At 40.9% G+C, this 20,097-nt stretch overlaps 3 protein-coding genes across 4 annotated transcripts; 2 read left to right on the plus strand and 1 right to left on the minus strand.

Moving 5' to 3' along the window:
- The first annotated feature begins 3,896 nt into the window (after positions 1-3,896).
- Positions 3,897-9,781, plus strand: LOC121613072 (ras-related protein rab7). The gene is made up of 6 exons (XM_041946344.1): positions 3,897-4,225; positions 6,154-6,216; positions 6,438-6,564; positions 7,600-7,818; positions 8,011-8,139; positions 8,288-9,781. The coding sequence occupies exons 2-6, from the start codon at positions 6,164-6,166 to the stop codon at positions 8,381-8,383; spliced, it is 624 nt and encodes a 207-aa protein (XP_041802278.1). The 5' UTR covers positions 3,897-4,225; positions 6,154-6,163; the 3' UTR covers positions 8,384-9,781.
- A 76-nt stretch (positions 9,782-9,857) lies between these two features.
- hmces (5-hydroxymethylcytosine binding, ES cell specific) lies at positions 9,858-12,418 on the minus strand. Its single transcript, XM_041946332.1, has 7 exons — positions 12,272-12,418; positions 11,900-12,118; positions 11,522-11,665; positions 11,184-11,408; positions 10,682-10,836; positions 10,411-10,603; positions 9,858-10,293 (listed from the first exon to the last, which is right to left on the minus strand). The coding sequence occupies exons 2-7, from the start codon at positions 12,086-12,088 to the stop codon at positions 10,120-10,122; spliced, it is 1,080 nt and encodes a 359-aa protein (XP_041802266.1). The 5' UTR covers positions 12,089-12,118; positions 12,272-12,418; the 3' UTR covers positions 9,858-10,119.
- On the plus strand, positions 12,038-19,528 carry LOC121613051 (tubulin monoglycylase TTLL3-like). 2 transcript variants are annotated; one of them, XM_041946311.1, is made up of 15 exons: positions 12,038-12,136; positions 12,366-13,710; positions 14,659-14,739; positions 14,835-14,938; positions 15,032-15,203; positions 15,301-15,347; positions 15,507-15,635; positions 15,753-15,867; positions 15,960-16,055; positions 16,138-16,330; positions 16,434-16,582; positions 16,661-16,904; positions 18,157-18,416; positions 18,662-18,837; positions 18,942-19,528. In XM_041946311.1, exons 2-15 carry the CDS (start codon positions 13,614-13,616, stop codon positions 19,245-19,247), a joined length of 2,169 nt encoding a protein of 722 aa, XP_041802245.1. In that variant the 5' UTR covers positions 12,038-12,136; positions 12,366-13,613; the 3' UTR covers positions 19,248-19,528. The 2 variants fall into 2 exon arrangements, with proteins under 2 accessions (XP_041802245.1, XP_041802254.1); XM_041946320.1 differs by having other exon boundaries at positions 18,946-19,063.
- The last annotated feature ends 569 nt before the right edge of the window (positions 19,529-20,097 follow it).

Below are 20,097 nucleotides of genomic sequence, written 5' to 3' on the forward strand. Positions count from 1 at the left end.
CACTGTGAAGCCAGGACCCCGCCATTTCAAAAGGATAGCCAAGGCGGCGCACAAGGACCTGTGCAAGAAGACTGGCAGCCCCGGCTTGCTGCGAAGGCTCATGCTGTTACAGGATGAGGTCATAATAGAATATATGGCAGACAGCATGATTAAGTATCTGGTGAAGCCAAAAAAGATCAACATCAAAACGGCCATCACCGATCTTTTCAGGACCATGGCAAAGCCTTTTTCAACTTTCGCTTGTGGGTATTCTCCGAGTGCTTCGGTTTCCCCCCACAATTAATTCAATATAAATAAATTCAACAACAACAACAAAATAAATTGATTGGAAATTGTATTTCTGTTTGAAACTGTCTCTTTTCTTTTTCTTTGCTGCATAGCTGCAGATGTTTAATTCAGACTAAAGGTCTGCTGGTTGAAAGATAATAAGATAATGAGTTGTTATGAATAAACAAAGCAGACAGATAATTGTCAGTGCTGTGCCATCCGTTTTTGGAAGACAACATAAAATTCAGTTTTAACAATGAAGTGTTCAGAGTGTGTTGGCAGAGTCAGCAGCAGTTCGGTCATAATGTGAGCTGCCTCTGTCCGAGGTGCTGAATGTTTCTGCTTCTGGTTCAGATTTTTGGTTTCAGCCAGAAGAATCAGTTTGGTTTTTTTTTTGGTGCATAACAATAAACATGAAAGAAGTACAATATAAAAAGGGAGTACTGCAGGTGAAGATGCACCAACAGGAAATAGGAAATTGACAACAAAACATGAATACTGTTGACATTCAGGGTTTGGATTGCCTACATTTAATCATACTAAAACTGATCATGATCTTTTAACAGTCATCTTCACTCACTCTTTCACTGGGCTTGAAGGCCTAAACATCCATTTGCTGCATTAGTTATGTCAAAATGCATTGCATTCAATTATGTCATTTGTTATTTATTTGTGAAATTAGTTTTGTGTCGTGATTAAGGCCTAAACTGCATGTCAGTTTACTAAAAGGGGTTCACAGTCAGACTGTGACGCATTAGTGGTGAAAACAAATGTCCACTTTTATTATTTCACCAGCAAGACTTCATAAAACCTTCACATTTGCTCTCATTTGTGGTACAACACGGATTAGACGGAGCCCGCCCCCTGGTGCCGAGAATCTGAATCACACGTACCGCTGATATCAATTTTCCAAGAAAAATTGACAAAGGATTATTTTGTTATTTGATCTGACCATATACCTCACAAGTTAGTGTAGGTTCGTTTGAGAGAGTCACTAGAGCTTGAAACATGCTAAACTGGATGAGCAATTCGTAATTTTAGCCTACTGTTTTTATTTACGTTTTATACAGTCCCAACTTTTGTGAAATCGGGGCTATATCGTCCCCGAAAACAAAACACGAGGAAACACAGCGGAATCAGTGCGGGATATTACTTCCTGATTTCGTAGAAATTTAATCAAAATTTTAGAATTGAAAGCCCAACACAGGAAAATAAAACCTGTAATGGCATCAGTAATGCACACCTCTGAAGACCTCGCCCTGCGTTGCCACTTTATCACAGCAAAAACTGTAGCAGACAAGTCAGGTCACAGAAGCTCTCCCAGCGTGGGAAGACTCTGCTTCAGTTCCCCTTTGCGGCCGCAGGTGTCACACTTTGCAACCTGGGATGAAACAATGACTGAATATAGTATCATCATCACCATTGTTTTAGTAGAACTATGATTTTAATAACCGCATTGTGGCTTGCTTACATGGCAAAATAGCATAGTGTATTTGGACTCCTCCGAGCAGAACTCTTCAGGGGGGGCTCTAATTCATACCTCTTCAAGACACAAGTGTGTTGTTTAAACATGGTCAGTGTTCAGACCTTGTAGATAATTGGATAATTTAACCGCGTGTGATTGTGCTCTGCTCAGAGAAAGCAAAATAAAATTCACAAACTAAGGTACAAACCCTTGCATTCGTCCTGAGAGGACAGAACAGTCCACACAAAAACCATCTTGTCCTGCACACACATAGTTGATATAAACAATAACACACAGAAAAATCAGTGTGAGCATCACATTTGATCAGCTGTTAGGGCAAAGAGTGCCATTATTTAAGGCTAAACAACGGCTACAAGCTGTGGCAAATGATGTATTCAGACCTTTCATTTAAGTAAAAGTACTAATACCACACTGTGAAAATACCTCACTGTGAAAAGTCCTACATTCAATTCAAAACTTTATTTAAGTAAGTAAAAGTAAGCATTCGTCATCCCATATAACAGGTCTGCTATTTCAGGAAAATCAGCATTACAGAAATAACATACTGTATATACTGACAAATATTGTGTGTTCCTGGCAAAGTGTGTCGATATTGTGGTTTAGTGTATATATTGTAGAGGAGTGTTTCCTAGCTTTAATTATTAGATTTTGTATTCAGTTTATTTATTAAATTTATTTTATATATTTCTTTCATTAATTTCTTGTGTGTGTGTGTGTGTGTGTGTATTATGGTTACAATTGTGTGCAAGAGAGAGAATAAGTTGTATATTTTCTAATAAATTTGAAATGTATTTCTATAACAGTACTTATGAATTATTTCTACCAAACATATCTGTAAAAACAGGAGTCTTGTAAAGTTAAGCCTTTTGCAAACTCAAGCAGACAATGAAATAACTCGAAAGGAACCAAACAGTATTGCAAACAGTTCCACATCGTACAGTCAGCTAGAGAAGACAGATGCATTGTTGCAGTGCTTTATTCCATTGGTTGTTAATTAGATTGTATCCTTAAATTGCATCTTTTTTCCAAAGAAAACACACACACATTGCTACACATTTCCACATTATGTAACCATTAAATACAACAGAGTATTACTATTTGGTTGTATGCCATTCAAAATAACCCACGTTCCTATTTGTGTCGCTATTTAAGTGATTTTTGAACGATTCATAACACTTGGTAAGAGTTCAGGTTAGTGGAGATATGTTCCATGTTGGGATCAAAATAATGAGTGGTTATTAAAATTTATGAAGGGAGAACACAAAAAAAAAAATCATATTTTCAGTGGTGGATTTGCATTTTGTTTAAAGCAAAAGATAATCCAAATAAAAAGTGTAAATAAAATATGATTTGAAAATTAAAAATCTAGACACCAGAGACAAACAGAATTGGTAAGATAATGTAGCTATAATGCAAAAGTTTGCCAAATACCTTAAATGTGACGGTGAATTCCATAGAAACCATAGCAAGCAGGCGTGAAAGACGGCAGTGTGAAATTACTTACATAAAATAAGACAAATCCAAAATCCAAGTCATCATTACATATGTCACATCGGTCATCATCAGATACCCAGATGGTATAGTAAGTTGGCCAATAGAGGACATAGAAGCTGCTGATGGAACTGCCTTCAAAAGTCATTATTACACATATTACCCATATGTCCAGCACCTAGACACTGTGCGGTGATGAGAAAGGAGTTGGGTCTCAAGTGTCTTCAATGAAAAAAGAAACATATCTGCATATGCCCGTAAACTGGCTCTTGAGCATCAATCACTAAGTGTGGGGTGTGAATTAAATTCTCTTTTCTCTTCTTCTGCACAATAACAACAGATTTATTGAATCCGTTAGATATAATGTGATCATTAGATTTGCATCTTTTATTTATAACTTGTAGCAGTATTACTGTTCACTTGAGACCATGTCAGCAGAGCACTAATTCAGCCATTGGAATTGTGAGCTGTATGGATTACGTACTAAAATATGTATGACCATGCATATAATCTGCTAGATGGATGCCATTAAATCTATATTATGATTTATGACTGCTCTCGTGCTCCTGTGACTTCTCGGGTCCAGTGGAATAAGGCGTGACCAGCGCGTGACGTCAGCCCCCACCGACACAGCTTGTTTTGGAGGAAGTGAGCTCGGCTAGCAGCTAGCACGTTAGCTTGTCAGGAAAAGCAAGCGTCAACGGGAACGGGACGAAACAGACCATTGTAACAAATCGCTTCTGTTACACGAAGGGAGATATACGTTGTCAGTGGCAGTTTTGATTTTGATAATTAGAGTTAGCTGCGAGGCTAGCTGTCGGAGATCATTTAGCCGTCGACGCTCTAAACGTGTTGTTTTCTTACGACAGACATTTATAGGAGCTCTTAGCCTGTTAGCTAGCCTGTGCGTTAGCTAACGCTCCAACCGAGGCGGAGGAAAAGTCCACTTTTGATCTTTTTTACCGCAGGATCAGCGCTCAGGTTGGTTTGTGTTGACTTTAGGTAATGGTTTTACCACCGATATATGTTAACGGTGTAGCTGTCGTTCACTAAGTTTCACAAAAAATAAACCTTGCTTAGCTAACTAAACGTTAGCTTAAAATAAGAAGTGTCACTGGTATGTTAGTAGGCACTGTATGTAAAATGTCTGGCTTTACTTGTTTTGAAAAGGTTCACTAGTTGATGATGATGCTGTTCCCCAATCTACGTTAAATCCTTTCCTTGCATTGGCTTACCTAGCTATGTAGCATTTGATCTCCAACTGTAATGTTTATTTTGCCTTGCTAACCATTTGCAAGTGTATTTGACGTCTTTATAGTCGTTAGGTAAAATGTTGGGAAAGGACTCTCTGCTATAGTTTGTAAAGTGGAATATTTACACCAAGACAGGTCGACAGGATGATCACAACCTTGGGTTATACCGGTATGTGTATTGAATCCAGCTACAGCATTCGCTGTGCTAATCATGCTTGCCAAGTCATGGTTCCGTTAGTCCTGTGTTTTAAAGCCATGTGATCAGTCCCTGACACAGTGTCATGGGGTGCAGATTATGAGCCGCACCGATCGCTTTATACTCGTTTTGGCTCAGAATAGCACAGGTATGGATTTAAATCGTAGCTTTTCAGACACTTAAGTGGATGTAGAAGTGATATGATGTGTGAATAAAACCTGTAACGAATCATTTTTTTTTTTCATAATGCTCTGTCCAAGGTCTGACTCGAATGGAATTATGGTTTTAAAGCCCATCGTAAATAGAATTTGGACTTTGGTCATCACACTTGTATGAGGTAGTTTATTATTACAGAGCAGACTCAACTAAGGTTAGAAATGCTTGGTGATGTTTGATCCACATGGATCTGACTGCAGAAATAATCTGTACTTCTGATGGTCTGGATCATGAACTAACATGTCCTAAATATGGTTTCAGTTTCACTTAGTTTTCAGTCGGGAAGTCATCATGATGCACTACAGTATATTAGAGCTGCAACTGTTAATTGATTAGTTGTCAGCTATTAAATGAATAGCCAACTATTTGAAAATCGATTAATCAGTTTGTGTCATTTTTTTAAAGAAAAAGCTTCTTGAAGTGAATATTTCCTGGTTTCATCACTCCTCTAAGACAGTAAACTGAATATCTTTGGGTTGTAGACTAAACAAGACCGTTGAAGACTTTGTCTTGGGCTTTGCGAAACACCATTTTCTGACATTTTATACATCAAACAACTAATCAGTTAATCGAAACAATAATAAACAAATTAAACACCAGTGAAAATAATCTTTAGTTGCGGCCCTGCAGTATAGACATGTAATGATTAACATGGTTCATGCTTTCATTCTCTGTGTTGTGGAGAAACTGGGTGTCTTCCATTATTGTTTTCAGTTTATTGTAATGTTAGGACTGAAGCAATGTAGTTTTTTTCTGTTGAATGGTTTGTCAGCAGCATAAATATCACAAAATCACCACTTTACAGTGTAATACAAACAAGCAGCTGTGGTGAAAAATAGCAAATGTCATCTCAGCACAACCCCAGCACTGCATTGTTCAGTGTATTTTGGACAAAAAAAAAAAAAAGTAGTGAATTGTTTGTTTCATGAATTGTATTTAGGGCCTCATGGTACAGTCCAGTGAAGCACATTGTTTTACAGCTATTACTGTATTTTTCTTTGTGAAGTAAAGTAAACCCACGTATTGGAGACATTGCACTTGGTTTCATTCCTAGAACCAGTCCATTTTTTTGGAGTGTGTATTTCGAGACACACACAGACCCGATCATCTTTCAGTGAAACCTGTTAGCCCATATCAAACGGGTCATCACTTGGCTCTATCCATCTTGTTAGAGCAATTCCAGCATTAGTCTGCTTCTATTAGGAGTTGTCTTCTTCCCTCTAATGTACTTTTTGTCTTCGCAGTTGTGGGACAATGACATCAAGGAAGAAAGTACTACTCAAAGTCATCATTCTCGGAGACTCTGGGTGAGTGATGTTGAGCCATAGGAGCGATGCCTGATGGTTTATTGAAAAGAAAGCACTTCATTTGGGTAAAGAATCTAGTCTGATGATAATACACTTGCTGTAAAACAGCAAGCAAGGGACCATTTTGTGTTTCACTCGTCAATTTATCACAGTGAATTTCTGTTTCCCTTGTTTCTTATATGCTCTGAATGTTGCCCTGTGATTGTTTTTATCCCCCCTAGAGTTGGCAAGACCTCATTGATGAACCAGTATGTGAATAAGAAGTTCAGTAACCAGTACAAAGCCACAATAGGTGCTGATTTTCTGACGAAAGAAGTCATGGTGGATGACAGACTTGTCACAATGCAGGTACTGAAGAAATAAGACTCACGCTGACTTATCTCTCGTTGATACACATCCAAAACAATCACAGAATACAATTGAAATGCTGATGGATTGCCAAGGGTTTAAATAGTGTAACAGTATATAAATGCTTGATTTCTTCCTATGACTTTAATGCAAAAGCAGTTTATTCAAACACATCATCATGTTTATTGTACATTACCAATGTCATCATCCCAAAATGTTATACTTCCATTAAGGAAAATGCATTTTTAAGGGTTTAAGTTTGAGATAAGATGACAGATATAACTTTATTGATCTCACGCCGTGGAAATGAAGATGTTACAGACAGCAGTAATAGCAAGAATAAAAGGGAAACGAAGAAAAAAGCAAATAGACAATAAAAAAAGGGTTAGAAAATAAGATCAACTACATATCTATACATTATATACAAAAAGAGTTTAAAAATAACATTGCCTTGAATATTTGATTTGCACATGGTAAGATATGGATAATAAGAATACAGTGTTTTGTACTATTGCACAGTAGAAAATATATAACACCATAGAAACAACATAAGCAGAGTAAAAAAAAGTATGTAATGTTTGCATTGTTCTATTTGCGCAGATGTAAAGGATATTAGCAAATCTTAAACATAAATAACGCAGTAGTGCAAACAGTAGGTTTGTGATGTTGTGCTTTGAAACAACATCAACACAGTGCTACGTTAAATGATGTTATTTTCACAACCACAATCATTTTGTAACACAAACAGCATTAAACCCAATGATGGTGGCCATAATGCTGTTAAAGCAACAAAACTGTCAATGGCGAACACAAACACCAACAAAGTCCCTTTATTTTCCTCAAAGTTTCTTGAATGGTACAACTCATAACTCCAGACATTATATCAACTATCAAACAAATAGCATAAACACATTAGGGAGATCTGATTAATGGGATAGGGATACTGTCAAAGTATCACCTTAATCTCTTTATTTGCAGCAATCACGTTATTTAGTGCATGTAAACACACCATGTCTTCTCTGCTCGCTATCTCAGATTTGGGACACAGCAGGTCAGGAGAGGTTCCAGTCCTTAGGCGTAGCGTTCTACCGCGGAGCAGACTGCTGCGTCCTGGTGTTTGACGTGACAGCACCCAACACCTTCAAGACTCTAGACAGCTGGAGGGACGAGTTCTTGATCCAGGCCAGTCCTCGAGACCCGGAGAATTTCCCCTTTGTGGTGCTGGGCAACAAGATTGACTTGGAGAACAGACAGGTGAGGCCTGATAATCACATTATTTTATGTGCACTATTTGTTTTTTTCATGAGGAAATGTACAGTTGTGGGTTATTCATTTTTGGGGTCTAAATGTTTTGTCGAAACCTCAGAGGAATGGAACGTTTTCAAAAATAACCATTCTCTGATATCTGATGTTTCTAAATATAACATCATCTCCTTTGTCTTTCAGGTAACAACCAAGCGAGCACAGGCTTGGTGTCAGAGCAAGAACAACATCCCATATTTTGAAACCAGCGCCAAGGAGGCAATCAATGTGGAGCAGGCCTTCCAGACTATTGCACGCAATGCCCTTAAACAGGTAATAGGCTCCAGTGAGAAATCCGAGTCTGCAGTTTGTCTCGGTCTCTTCAGTGTGGAGAGAGAGAAGATTAAGATCAATATCTGTTCCTGTGAAAGCTGGCAGGCGCAGGGCCAAGCTCTCACTCGGCTGTGTTTTCTGATTTCAGGAGACCGAAGTGGAGTTGTACAACGAGTTCCCTGAGCCGATAAAGCTGGACAGGAACGAACGAGCCAAGCCGTCGGCGGAGACCTGCAGCTGCTGAGGATGCTGAGGACCTTCGGGGGGGGGTTGTCACCGCCCTCACTACCCTGTCTTGCCTTGTCTATATATCCCCTTTCCCAAAGCCCACTGTGTTAATCCCTAATGCCCAACATACAAGCAGCATCACACTCATAGAGTATACTACAACAAACACAAACATGCTGCACTCACCTCCTTATGTATACAAAACACACACATTTTCTATAAAATGAGTCTCCTAGCCCAAAGAACACCTTAAGGAAACATTATGGAATTTACATGTATGATGCTTATTACTTCCCAGTGTTTCCCCATGTACTGTTTCATGGCGGTGGTGGTTTGGGCTAATCTCATTTTCAGTTCCATGTATATCGTTACTTTCACACCCAGTTTTGGTTCTAACTGCTTTTATTTGGATACTTTAAGTGGTAAATTGAAGTATTATCTCTATCCTCATCTCTATACATGTTTTTGTTGAGTAAACTTAGAAAAGTTTTTTGTTTGTTTTTTTAATCAGTTTCTTTAGCAGTGGTGGTTGTTTTCTTACTCTGATGGCCCGCCACTGCTGCATGAATAGAGGAAACACTGCTCCCCCCGTTTTACTCATTTGTTTTGTGGCTTAAATTTGTTTCACTCTCAAAAACACTTGCTACCATGGTTTCACTTTACCTCATGCAACCTTAAAAAAAATTCTGAAACTTAAATGAGGTCAGAAGTGAAGGATCACAACGTGTGAAGGTGCGTGTGTGGATCACAGTAATATGCTGTCTGCTCTCACTAATTGGTGCAGAATTGAAAAGCCAGTTTGATGACAAGCCCATCAGACAAGTGTGTACAGGTCCTCTTTTCTTTTTTGCTGTCATCCACAATAATGAAACACTTGTTTAGACATCTCATTTTGGAGCCACAATAAATGCAATTGTAGCTCAGGTTGAAGACATGTGAATCCCGACTCTGCTCCTTGATGTAAGTGCTGTCCCAACATGGTATTTGCTGTTCCTCTTGTGGGGAAAACAAGGTTTGTCTTGTAGTAATCAGTTATTCTTGGTACAACATTTGACATGGGAATGAACCAAATCAAGACAGCATGTCATTCTACCTGATAGTCCTGGAAAGGAGATTTTTCACAAGTATAAATATCATTCATAACTGTACTATTAGCTAGTACATTTCTTTTTACTGTCAATTATTGCAAGACTTTGTATATCTGCAAACCTCGCAGTCATTGTGTGGGGAAGGCAAAAAGTTGTGTTGTAAATCTCCATATCTGACTCTGCCAGTTGCTCGTGTTGGCAAACAATTTAAGTGCTTGACATTTCTTTTAACCGATCAGATCTTTAACTGTCTGTTCGTACTCTGTTAAAACTCTGAAATGCATTTTAGATTACAAGATAGCATACATACTGTAACTTTAAAAGCAGAAAAAAAAATGTGGGGGGAAGTATTGGCATTCATCATTATTATATTATTAATATGATAAATGCATAGCATCTACATTGTTTCAAAATGTCTTTGCGTTTCAAGTAATAAGGGTAATAAAAATCTTGAATAAATCATTCTGTGTTTATTTCTGACATTTATTCATAACATTTAGACATGAAACAGTATCTGTGCATATTTATAATTCCCAGAAAAATGTTCCTAATTCAAGAGAAACCCTAAACGTGAATCTTTCTCATAACTGTCCAAATGACGTGGAACAAAAAAGACCGAGGCGGTCTTTTAAACACTGCAGAGTTTCAGTCCTTGTTCATATCTTTATTTGGTTCTTGGTTTCTTTTTGGTGCCCTGAAGCCACTGCTGAAGTGCTCCAGTAGACTTGCTCTCTTGCTCTTCTTTACTCTCACATGCACTGGGCTCCTTTCTCTTTGAAGGTGTGCTGCTCGTCAGCCAGCTCATCATCATCTTACTGTTGGCTGTGGGTTTGGGCTCCTAGGGGTCAAGGGTCAGATTTTTCAGCTTAAACACCTCTATTTACCTTAAAAATTAAAGCTGTACCACTAAAATTTTCCAACCACAGTGAGTATAATACCACAGTATATTGGATACCTTTTTGCTGTTCGAATCCACTGGCTGAAGGCACTCTGGAGAGTTGTTGCGTGAGTTGTTTACAAGTGAAGAGACAGGATGAAAAGTCAAAATGTCTTTAGACTGGAGCAGTTTCAAAGCATCAAGAGGCTTCACCTCTCCAAAATCAAGCCATCTTCTCACTTCTTCCTCTCCATCCAGGATTGCTGGCATCCTAAAACACCACCACACAGTCATTTTGGATTTCACACAAATGAAAAAAGGGGCATGTTTTTCAATTAACTACCCTTACCTATCATGGATGCTCTGCAGGCTAGGGGAAGCATTCACAGTGATGACACTATACGTGTAAAGGGGTTCTCCTCCATCTGGCGGTGTCCAGCAGTCAAAAACTCCAGCCATAGTCAGCAATTTCCATCCAGTCCACTCACCTGGGGCTTCTCCTTCCTGGCCAACACATAACATAGAGCAGAGGGGCATGGCCACTGTATCTTTTAAATACACTGGCAGATGTAATAAGAAATGTGACAGATTTTGCAGATATCGCTCTGACTTTTTATATTCCCTAGCCTGGCACTACCATCAAAACTAAAACAAGTTTGTATGTAGCATGAAATTTTGAATGCTAAAGAACCGCCTGGTGGACACATGCACACTTTTGATTTGGCTCCTCTCCCACACAGGATATTTTCTGCAGTGGTAATTTCCGCCGCAGCTGCATTCTCTCTACTTCTGTGTTAGATGAAAGGACATGTTCATGGTGCTTATATTGCTATTGAAAACCCAAAACGAACCTCTGTCAAGTTGGGGGAGGCCCCCTCTGGAAGGCACACTGCCTCTGCATTCTCCTTATTGCGAGCTGAGGTCATTTGGTCATCCTGATCCCCTGCTTTCTCCTGACTGGGTCCCAGAGTCTGAGGGAAGTATATGAAGAAAGGCTGCTTGTGCTTTTCTTGCCTCTTCCACTCATAAAAACCATCAGCCAAGATGACGCATCGCTGTCCTTTCATCAGGGGGCCCTTCAGAGAGATGTCAAAGTGATAAGACACTGTGTGCATGCACCCAGGACTGAGAGCAAGATATAAAAAACAGGAAAGATGTATATCTTAGCAGTGCCTAAAAATGCATGCACCTTGTAAGATTTCTTCTGCAGTATATTCTCACTGCGACAGTTGCTGGTGCTGAATTGCATCTTCCTCGGGTCCTTCTCCTTGAACCAGGCAGGCACAAGACCCCAACGCATGGAAGCCAACACGCACTCATCTGTAGGAGCATTCTGCAAATTAACAAGAAGTGAACATAAAACATGAGCACCGACACCATATAATGCTATTCAACGCAAAAACCTTGCAGTAAAAGCTTTATTCGGCGTACAATGTTCCACAATGTTAAGACAGTGACAGAAGTGTTTGTGATTCTCGTCTGTGGTTCATTCTTTTAGCGCTAAGGCTGTGTTGCTGCATTGAATTGTACTGTACACGCACAGCTGTACGGATAAAGTTGTTCGTACCTCATCAAAATGTCTCTGGGACAGCAGCACGGGACTCATAGACTGGGGGCTCTTGTTGTAGGAAGGTCGGTATTTGTCCGCGTCTCCATCCTTCCAGCGGGGCTGTCTCCGCCGACCTCCCCGGCTTCTGTAGGAGCAGGCTCGGCTCACCTCGTCGGGGGCAAGAGTACACGCAGTTCTTCCACACATTTTACGGCTGAAGCGGAACTTTTCAGGCACCTGAGGCACAATTTAAATGTAGGTCAGCGTTAAGCTAAGTAACGTCACGTAATCACTTCCACCGTTTTAGCATGTTAGCTTAAGTTAATTTCAAGAAATAACGCATTTTTTACTGGCTATAAAGGAAGCAATTAAAAACGATGCTCGGCTTACCTGTCTTCGAGTGTTATGATATATGTACAGCGTACTGTTGAACTCGCTGTGTGTATTATGTAATGAGCGTGTTTGTGTGTCTGCACCCCTGCAGTATGAACGTACAGAGAGGACTTGTCTGGGCAAAGGCTGAAGAGCGAGCGCGCATGTGACAGTTGACATACAGCGGCACTTCCCTCCTCCCCCAGTGTGTCGGATCCAAGATGGCGGCCAGCCTGAGAAAAATATTCAAAACACAAACAAAAATAAGATATTCAAATATACCAAATGAGTTCACTTAACTAAGAAATGGTTATTTCGAAATGTAGTGCACCCGTGAACGCAGCAACAACACAGTGTGCAATTGAGGCCCCGTATTCTAAAGTTATACAGCAGGTGTCAAAAGTTAAAATGCAGAATTCAAAGGGTAATGTATTCCATGGCTTCAATTAACGTTAGCATGACCTCCAGTAGGGATTCGAGCATTTTCAATGACACGAGCATGATAAGCAAACGCAACAGTCTGCTGACACTGTATGACATGGTATGAACATGTCAAAATATACAACGTTGTATGTGTGCTTTAAGGTTTTGTAACCTCGGCGTCTACAGAAAACGTTGAAAACGCTCTCACTGTCCGGTTAGCATCAGGAGCTATCCTGGGGTTGCCGTGGTAACGATAAACAGGTCGAGAGTCAGGCGCACCTTGAGTTCCTCTGGTGAAACTCCACGGGCACCAGAGTTAATACACCTGTGGAACTTAGCAGGTAAGAGGAACAAACAATAAACCAAGATGGGGAAGTCGTGCTTACATTAGGACAGACTTGCTGTAACGTATAGTAGCCAGTTCCAGTAGAGGAGACAGTGTTTGAGAAGGCTGTGGTTTATTTTGCACAGTATGTGATTCTAGTTAAACTTTGTAAGTCAACCTGTGGTGGCTTTAGCAACATTTTATAAATATTTTGTGTGTTCTGTGCACAGGCTGATGTGATTTCAGTGTATAACGTTAATGGTATTTTGGTTGTTGGCATCTGTTCAACAGGTGACTGAAGGAAATCAGAGTGAGTATCACACCCTGCCTGGGGTACAGGTGTAGCCAAGCTGTCTTCTGCACAGCAATTTGACCCACTTCATAGTCCACTGCTCTTGGGGACAGGCTAATCTTCAAGTCACCAAGATGTGTCACACCTGCTATTGTTTATAGAGTTTTAATCATTGTATAAGTACACATTATTGTGCAACGTTTGTGCATACATTTATGATTGTGGTAATTTAAGACTTAGACTGTCCCCTGCAGAAGTTTGTGCCTGACCAAACCATGAAGCAGAGCAAGAGGAAAGGTTCCCCTGGAGAATGATACCTGATGAATATGGAGGCCACCAGGTCCAGACAGTCTGTCCACCTGGGCCAGGAGGGACACCAAGCTACTGACAGACGCCGTACACAATGCCCAGACAGAGGTGAGAGATGGAAAACAACACAGGAAACACTGTCCCTGTCTGAGTATCCCAAAGACCTGAGAAATAATACTGGAATTCACAAAGGTGTATTTTCTTTAAGTGTTGGTGGCCCACGCTGCACTGGAAACATGCACTGCCCCCAAATTGGTTGACAATTCTTGTATCAGTAACACATGCCTATATTTGGACTTCTAACCAGATGAGAAACACACAACGTGCTTATTTCTCATCTTTTTGTAAAACTCATTTGTTTGTCATTTTATGACTTCATGTTGTCAAAAAGTACAGATTGGGCATTTAACATGTTGTAACCTGCTGCTGAGGAACCCATGTCTATACTGAAATATGAAAGTTCTCTACCGTATCACTTCACACCTCCGGAAGACTTGGCCTTTGCATTCATAGAGTCGGCTTATAGATCAGGTAAGCTGAATTAATCATGAGGTCACATTCAGGACAGATGGCCAAATGTTTCAACTCAGAGGCCATGTATTAAAGTTTCATGACTTTGCTCTTTTTATCGCCAAGCTGAAGATGCCAAGCCTTAAGCTTTAGTTACATTGTCTTAAGCTTTGCAATGGTATACCTATAGTGTATACTTATTACATCTATGTGCTGCCCAGTCATATTTGATTTATGTTATGATTTAGGTGCATGTCTTATTCATCAGCCAGTTTGTGGACATTTTTTATTTTAAATGCACGACAGTAAGTGCTTTGTTGTACATTGTAAGAAACTCTTGTCCTTCATGTAACAAAATGCCCTGTGCTGGCGTGTTGTGCCACCAAAGAAGGCTGGGCCATATATAATATGCTAAGTTTCCATATGACTTTTTCTTTCTTCCATTGAGTGCAAACATGCTTATGGTAGGTTAGGAACATTTGGATGTGGGATGGCCCATTGCACTGATGCAACATGTATGAAAAAGTGCTTCTGATGTTACTGCAGGGGAAACAGAAGGTCAGGCTAAGGATCAGAAGGTCACAGCTATGGTTCGGCAATGTAACCTAGGCAAAAGCCCACAAACGAGTAGGTATACCCTGCGAGATAGTCTTGCAACATTACCTGTTACAGCAGCAGTTTGTAAGTGTGTATGTCTGTGTGTGTGCGTATGTGTACATCAGCTACAACTCCTGAGGGCAAAGTTCACCGCAGTCTTGTTAGCCTACCTGTTCTTAACCCAGAGAGACTGAGGGTAGCCAAAGCATTGGCAGACAAAGCTGTCAAGGTGAGTTACATCATTGGATGTATTGACACATATGTCTGTGGTCACATTAATTTCTAGAGGAGGTTGTCCATAATTTCTGTGTCTCCTGTCCAGATGCATAAGGTATTCTCTATCCAGGGCCCTTACCCTGTCATCAGAGCAGCATTGAGGGCCAGAGGCTGGGTTGAGCAGCGTGTGCACAGCCCAAACCAACATGCTCACCGGCGTTACAGCAATGAGGGCAGAGCCAGCTCCAATGGTGCTGGTGACAGTGATGACGATGACGGTGAGCTTGATGAAAGTGTGACCCTTTAGACATCATTTATATTATTGCTGGTTGTGGATTCTGTCTGTATCCTATTAACATTGTTCGTTCTTCTTAGACAATTTCGATAAAGAGCTGGACCCAGATGGACTGCATGATCTCATGGTAAAAATTGCATTTAACGTTGCAAACATGAGGCTAAGGTGAACAGCAAGTGAAAGGCTGTTGCTTACCTTGATAACCTTTCAGGAAACTTAAGGTTCATAAAAGCAAAATTCAACAGATTCCCAGATTCAGCTCTCTTCCTTTCCCTTGCTCTTACAGTCTCACCTGGTGCAGAATGAAATGGTTTATTTCTATTGGACAAATCGGAGGAACGCCATCAACACCAACACCTTGCACAAAGAACAGATTACCAATCATTTCGCAAAAGCAGGCAGCTTCACTACGAAGGTACATTTATATTCTAAATATTATATTGCATAATTATACAACTTATGCTTATATCATTCTTACAGTAGCAGCGGTCTCCTGTCACGCCCACCGTCAGTCTTTGTCTTTGTTTGACAGGTGGGGTTGTGTGTGAACCTGAGGAACCTGCACTGGTTTGATTCAGCTGACCCAGACTCCTTCTTCCCCCGCTGTTACAGACTAGGAGCACAGGATGAGAAGCATGCTTTCATTGGTCAGATCTGACTTTTTGGCCCATCAAGTTAGATTAAAATTCAGTAATCACTAGAGTTATTACACATTACTGTTTCTCTGTGATTTGTGTAGAGGACTACAGGAGGACAGCCTGCACCAGTCTTTTGAAGTACATTGTGGCGAGGGAGCGGGGTGTTCACGGACAGGCAACAAGCCGCAGTTTTATGAGTATGAGCATCTCTCACATGACCGTGTACTTACTCAGTGTAGCTAAATAAAAAGAGACATCACTTTCTTGCTCCACCATCAGATAAGAGAAACCGAAGCAAACGGCGAACTAGACCAGTGGTCCTTTCCCAAATGATTGACAACGCACTCAAAGTATGCCAGGAGTTCTTGGAGAGTCGAGAGCATAGTGACATAGACATAAGCTTGGAAACATCACAAACTCTTACACAAGAGGAGTGGGCAGAGTTCATTGACAGTTACCACCTTGTTGTTCAGTGAGTACAGTGTATGTGAGCGAGAGGTAAAGGAAAACTGGTAAATCAAAGTGGCCGTCAGGATCTCACTACTGTCCCTCCCTCACTCCGTTTCCTTGCTCAGTGGAGGTGCAGAGATTGAGAACAGTGATCGCTTTGTGAGCTGCTGTGAAGCCATGCTACAGAGGCTAGTGGAGGTCAGTCCACAGCTGGACATTGATGGCATACACAACATCTGGATCATCAAACCTGGAGCTATGTCCAGGGGCAGAGGTGAGGAGTCAGACACTATCAGACAGCTCACAGAATATCTGCCATAGTCCTGGCTGACCTGCTGCACCTGTCTTCAAGGTATCAAATGCACCAAGCATCTGGATCAGATCCTCGGACTTGTGGACCGTGATCCAACTCTGATCAAGGAGAGCAAGTGGGTGGTGCAGAAATACCTAGAGCGCCCCTTGCTGATCCACGGCACCAAATTTGATGTTCGCCAGTGGTTCCTGGTCACCGACTGGAACCCCCTGACTGTTTGGTTCTATAAGAAGTGCTACTTGCGCTTTTCTACGCAGCCCTACTCACTAGATACACTGGACAGGTAAGACAGTGATACTGATGAAGAGGTGGGAGAAAATTAAACACAGAAGCAGATGTGAAACGGTGATGAACGTTAATTTTGAAAAAGGGGAAGTGAGAGGCAGATACAAAGTAAGGAATGGTCATGCTCGTTGTTTTTGGCGGGAGATCTGATTTTGTATCAGTGCATGGCATTAAAGCAGCTGTTATCCTCAGGGTATATTCAAATCTGTGTATTTGCTGTTCTTGACATTAGTAATACTCAAATCAACCCCCAAACTGCCTCTAAAACACCTGCCCACTTACAGTATATCCAAGAGTACTTCTACCCACACCAATGCTGCACAAATTATAAGCAACAAATGAGAAATATGGCAAATAAATACTACAAAAATATATATAGAATTATAAGATAAAATAAATTGGCACTGCTAATCCCATGCTGGGGAAATTAAATTGTTACATGCAGCAAGCAATAAAAGATAGACATTGGAGACATCGGCAGACAACATGTGGTCGGAGAATTATGTTAATCAATAAAAAAAGATTTACAGAATGAAAAAATAGAAGAACAGCTATGTATATACACGTACATTATATACAGGATTATGAGAATACTGCTGCCTCAAGAGTATAAAAAAAATTGTTGCTTTGAGACAACAAGGGATAATAAATACAGTGTTAATAGTATTGCACAGTGGATGAAAAAATACAAAACAGTAAAAAAAAATGTAGTTTTGCAAAATAAATAAAGGATTTAGGATGAGCAGGATAAGTAGCATTAGTGCAAAAAAGTTGGTTTGTGATGTTGTACACAGTCTTATGTTAAGTGATGCTGGAGTTGAATAATCTGACAGCTGTTGGTATGAAGGACCTGCGGTAGCGTTCCTTCTTACACACTGGATGCAGCAGTCTGCTGCTGTAGGAGCTGCTTAAGCCCCCCACCGTCTCATTCAGGGGATGGGAGGGGTTGTCCATGATTGATGTCAGCTCGGCTAACATCCTTCTGTCACCCACCTCCTCAATGGCGTCCAGAGGGCAGTCCAGGACAGAGCCAACTCTGTGGTGGTCCCGGGGATGAGGAAGGCTGTGATACATGCATTACAGACAAGTCAAGATCTGATGGATAATGCATGCCTTACAAGTAATTTAAAGGCAAACTGGGAAGTAGAAGTAGTGATAGACTTGTGTCATTGTGTCTCATTGTGCTTCTGTTCTTTCTCTCTCATTTCCTCTTATTTCTCTTTCCCATCTTGGCCTCCCCATCCTTTCAGCTCTGTCCACCTGTGTAATAACTCCATCCAGAAGCACCTGAGGCCCTCCCGACAACGCCATCGAGGCATCCCAGCAGACAACATGTGGTCGGATGACCAGTTCAAGACCTATCTGTCCAAGCAGGGCCGGGAAGCTCAGTGGCAGAGTGTGGTGGTCCCGGGGATGAAGAAGGCTGTGATCCACGCATTACAGACGAGTCAAGATCTGATGGAGTCACGCAAAAACACATTTGAGCTCTATGGCGCCGACTTCATGTTAGGTAGGATTTGATCACTGTAAAGTTCACGCTATATTTAAGTTAAACTGCCTGTATCAATACGCATCATCTTATATTTTAAAACTGCTTTTTCAGATTATGAAAAATTACCTATTCAGAGATGTAAAATTGCACTGGTTATTATTTATTTCTTTTCATTGTGTTCAATTGAATATTTATATGTACCTTTACTATGAAAGCAAAAGGAAGTTCACCACCACTGAGATATGTTATTTCGTGTTTCTTAGGTTGTAACCTGCATCCATGGCTGATAGAAATCAATGCCAGTCCCACTATGGCTCCCTCCACCCCTGTGACAGCCCACCTCTGCACTGCTGTGCAGGAAGACACATTACGAGTCGTCCTGGACCGCAGATCAGACCGCACCGCAAACACTGGAGACTTTCAGCTTATATATAGGCAGGTAAAGTAGAGTTTTCCTCTCCTCTTCATGTTATACTGTGCATCTAAGTGACCCATGTTGTGAGGATGATATCCAGTACTTTAGATGTTGCTTTTGGTCTCCAGGCAGCAGTAGAGGTGCCACAGTATGTAGGAGTTCACCTGCTTGTTGAGGGCTTCAAGATCAAATGCCCCTGCCCACTTCCTCCACTGAGGACTTCCAGCCATTCAGCACCAAAACACCGGGGCCCCGTCAGGAAGAAGGATCCTGCTGCAGATAATGTAAAACTTCTGCCTAAGATGTTCTTGAAGAGTGCAGAGACGCAGCTGAAAAATGCCAGCAGTGCGGTTCTGCCCCCTCCTCTTCTTCCTCCTGAGCCGCCTGTGCTGGTCCTGCTGAAACCTTCACTCTTCACCTGCCAAGGACCATGAAGTCTATCCACCTGCCCTTAAGTACACAGTCTCACTCTATGTTTTTGTGGAAGAGGAATTAAGAGACTGCCTAGACAAAGTCCAACCATGTACCATAGAGTAGCACCAAAGTCCTACTTTGCCTCTGGAGATTACTGTTCCAAAACAGTCCAGACCAGCACCCACCAGCACCATGAGATCCTGAAAGACTTTTTAGAAGAAGGTTTGCTGACTAAATTATTGACATGCTTGTTCGGTTTGAATTTTCTTTTTTCAGGGTTTTTTGGCCTACTTCGTAATAAAGTCAGAACTGAATAGATTCCAAAATCTTGTCTGTCACTCATTATGCTCTTTTCAACAATTATGATTCAATAATTTGATTTAACATCACAGTGCCCCTCTTACTGTGGACATTCCACTGAACATCTTATATAGGGACTATTTCTTTGGTGGAAAGTAGTTCCATTTCATGTTCACAGTGACGTGTGTGGATTATCCAGAGAGACAGGGAGAGTTTCAGGGATGTTGCTGTTGAATTTCTAAAATGCCATTTTTCAGTGCTGTGGGCATCAGAAACAAAATATCATCCATTGTGCTGTGGAGTCAAAAATCTAGGCAAATAAAAAACTAGACAAACTGCATGGCTTGATGCTTTCAACACTGAATTTGTTCACATGGCAGGGTAAACCACCAAGGCAGTAATGTCAGGTTTCTGTCTGTGCCTGTTGTGGAAATGATTTCAGTTGAGATATGGAAAAGAGTCTGTCAAATGTATCAAAGAATGAGACGTGTCACATTCAAAACAGTGTCAAAACATGATGATTTAGTAATAATTGGAGATATGAAGCAGTTATGACAAAAGCAGTTATCA

Source organism: Chelmon rostratus, chromosome 2, assembly GCF_017976325.1.
Source record: "Chelmon rostratus isolate fCheRos1 chromosome 2, fCheRos1.pri, whole genome shotgun sequence".
Lineage (NCBI taxonomy): Eukaryota > Metazoa > Chordata > Actinopteri > Chaetodontiformes > Chaetodontidae > Chelmon > Chelmon rostratus.

Excerpts from the sequence above, each read along its gene's own strand:
- LOC121613072 (XM_041946344.1), top strand. The coding sequence starts at position 6,164 with ATGACATCAAGGAAGAAAGTACTACTCAAAGTCATCATTCTCGGAGAC. Across the intron at positions 6,217-6,437 it reads ATCATTCTCGGAGACTCTGG|AGTTGGCAAGACCTCATTGA; the intron begins GTGAGTGATGTT and ends TATCCCCCCTAG. Across the intron at positions 8,140-8,287 it reads CACGCAATGCCCTTAAACAG|GAGACCGAAGTGGAGTTGTA; the intron begins GTAATAGGCTCC and ends TTCTGATTTCAG.
- hmces (XM_041946332.1), bottom strand. The coding sequence starts at position 12,088 with ATGTGTGGAAGAACTGCGTGTACTCTTGCCCCCGACGAGGTGAGCCGA. Across the intron at positions 11,666-11,899 it reads CCCAGAGACATTTTGATGAG|AATGCTCCTACAGATGAGTG; the intron begins GTACGAACAACT and ends GTTAATTTGCAG. Across the intron at positions 10,604-10,681 it reads CTGCAGAGCATCCATGATAG|GATGCCAGCAATCCTGGATG; the intron begins GTAAGGGTAGTT and ends GTGGTGTTTTAG.
- LOC121613051 (XM_041946311.1), top strand. The coding sequence starts at position 13,614 with ATGAATATGGAGGCCACCAGGTCCAGACAGTCTGTCCACCTGGGCCAG. Across the intron at positions 15,868-15,959 it reads TGAGAAGCATGCTTTCATTG|AGGACTACAGGAGGACAGCC; the intron begins GTCAGATCTGAC and ends TGATTTGTGTAG. Across the intron at positions 16,331-16,433 it reads AGTTACCACCTTGTTGTTCA|TGGAGGTGCAGAGATTGAGA; the intron begins GTGAGTACAGTG and ends TTCCTTGCTCAG.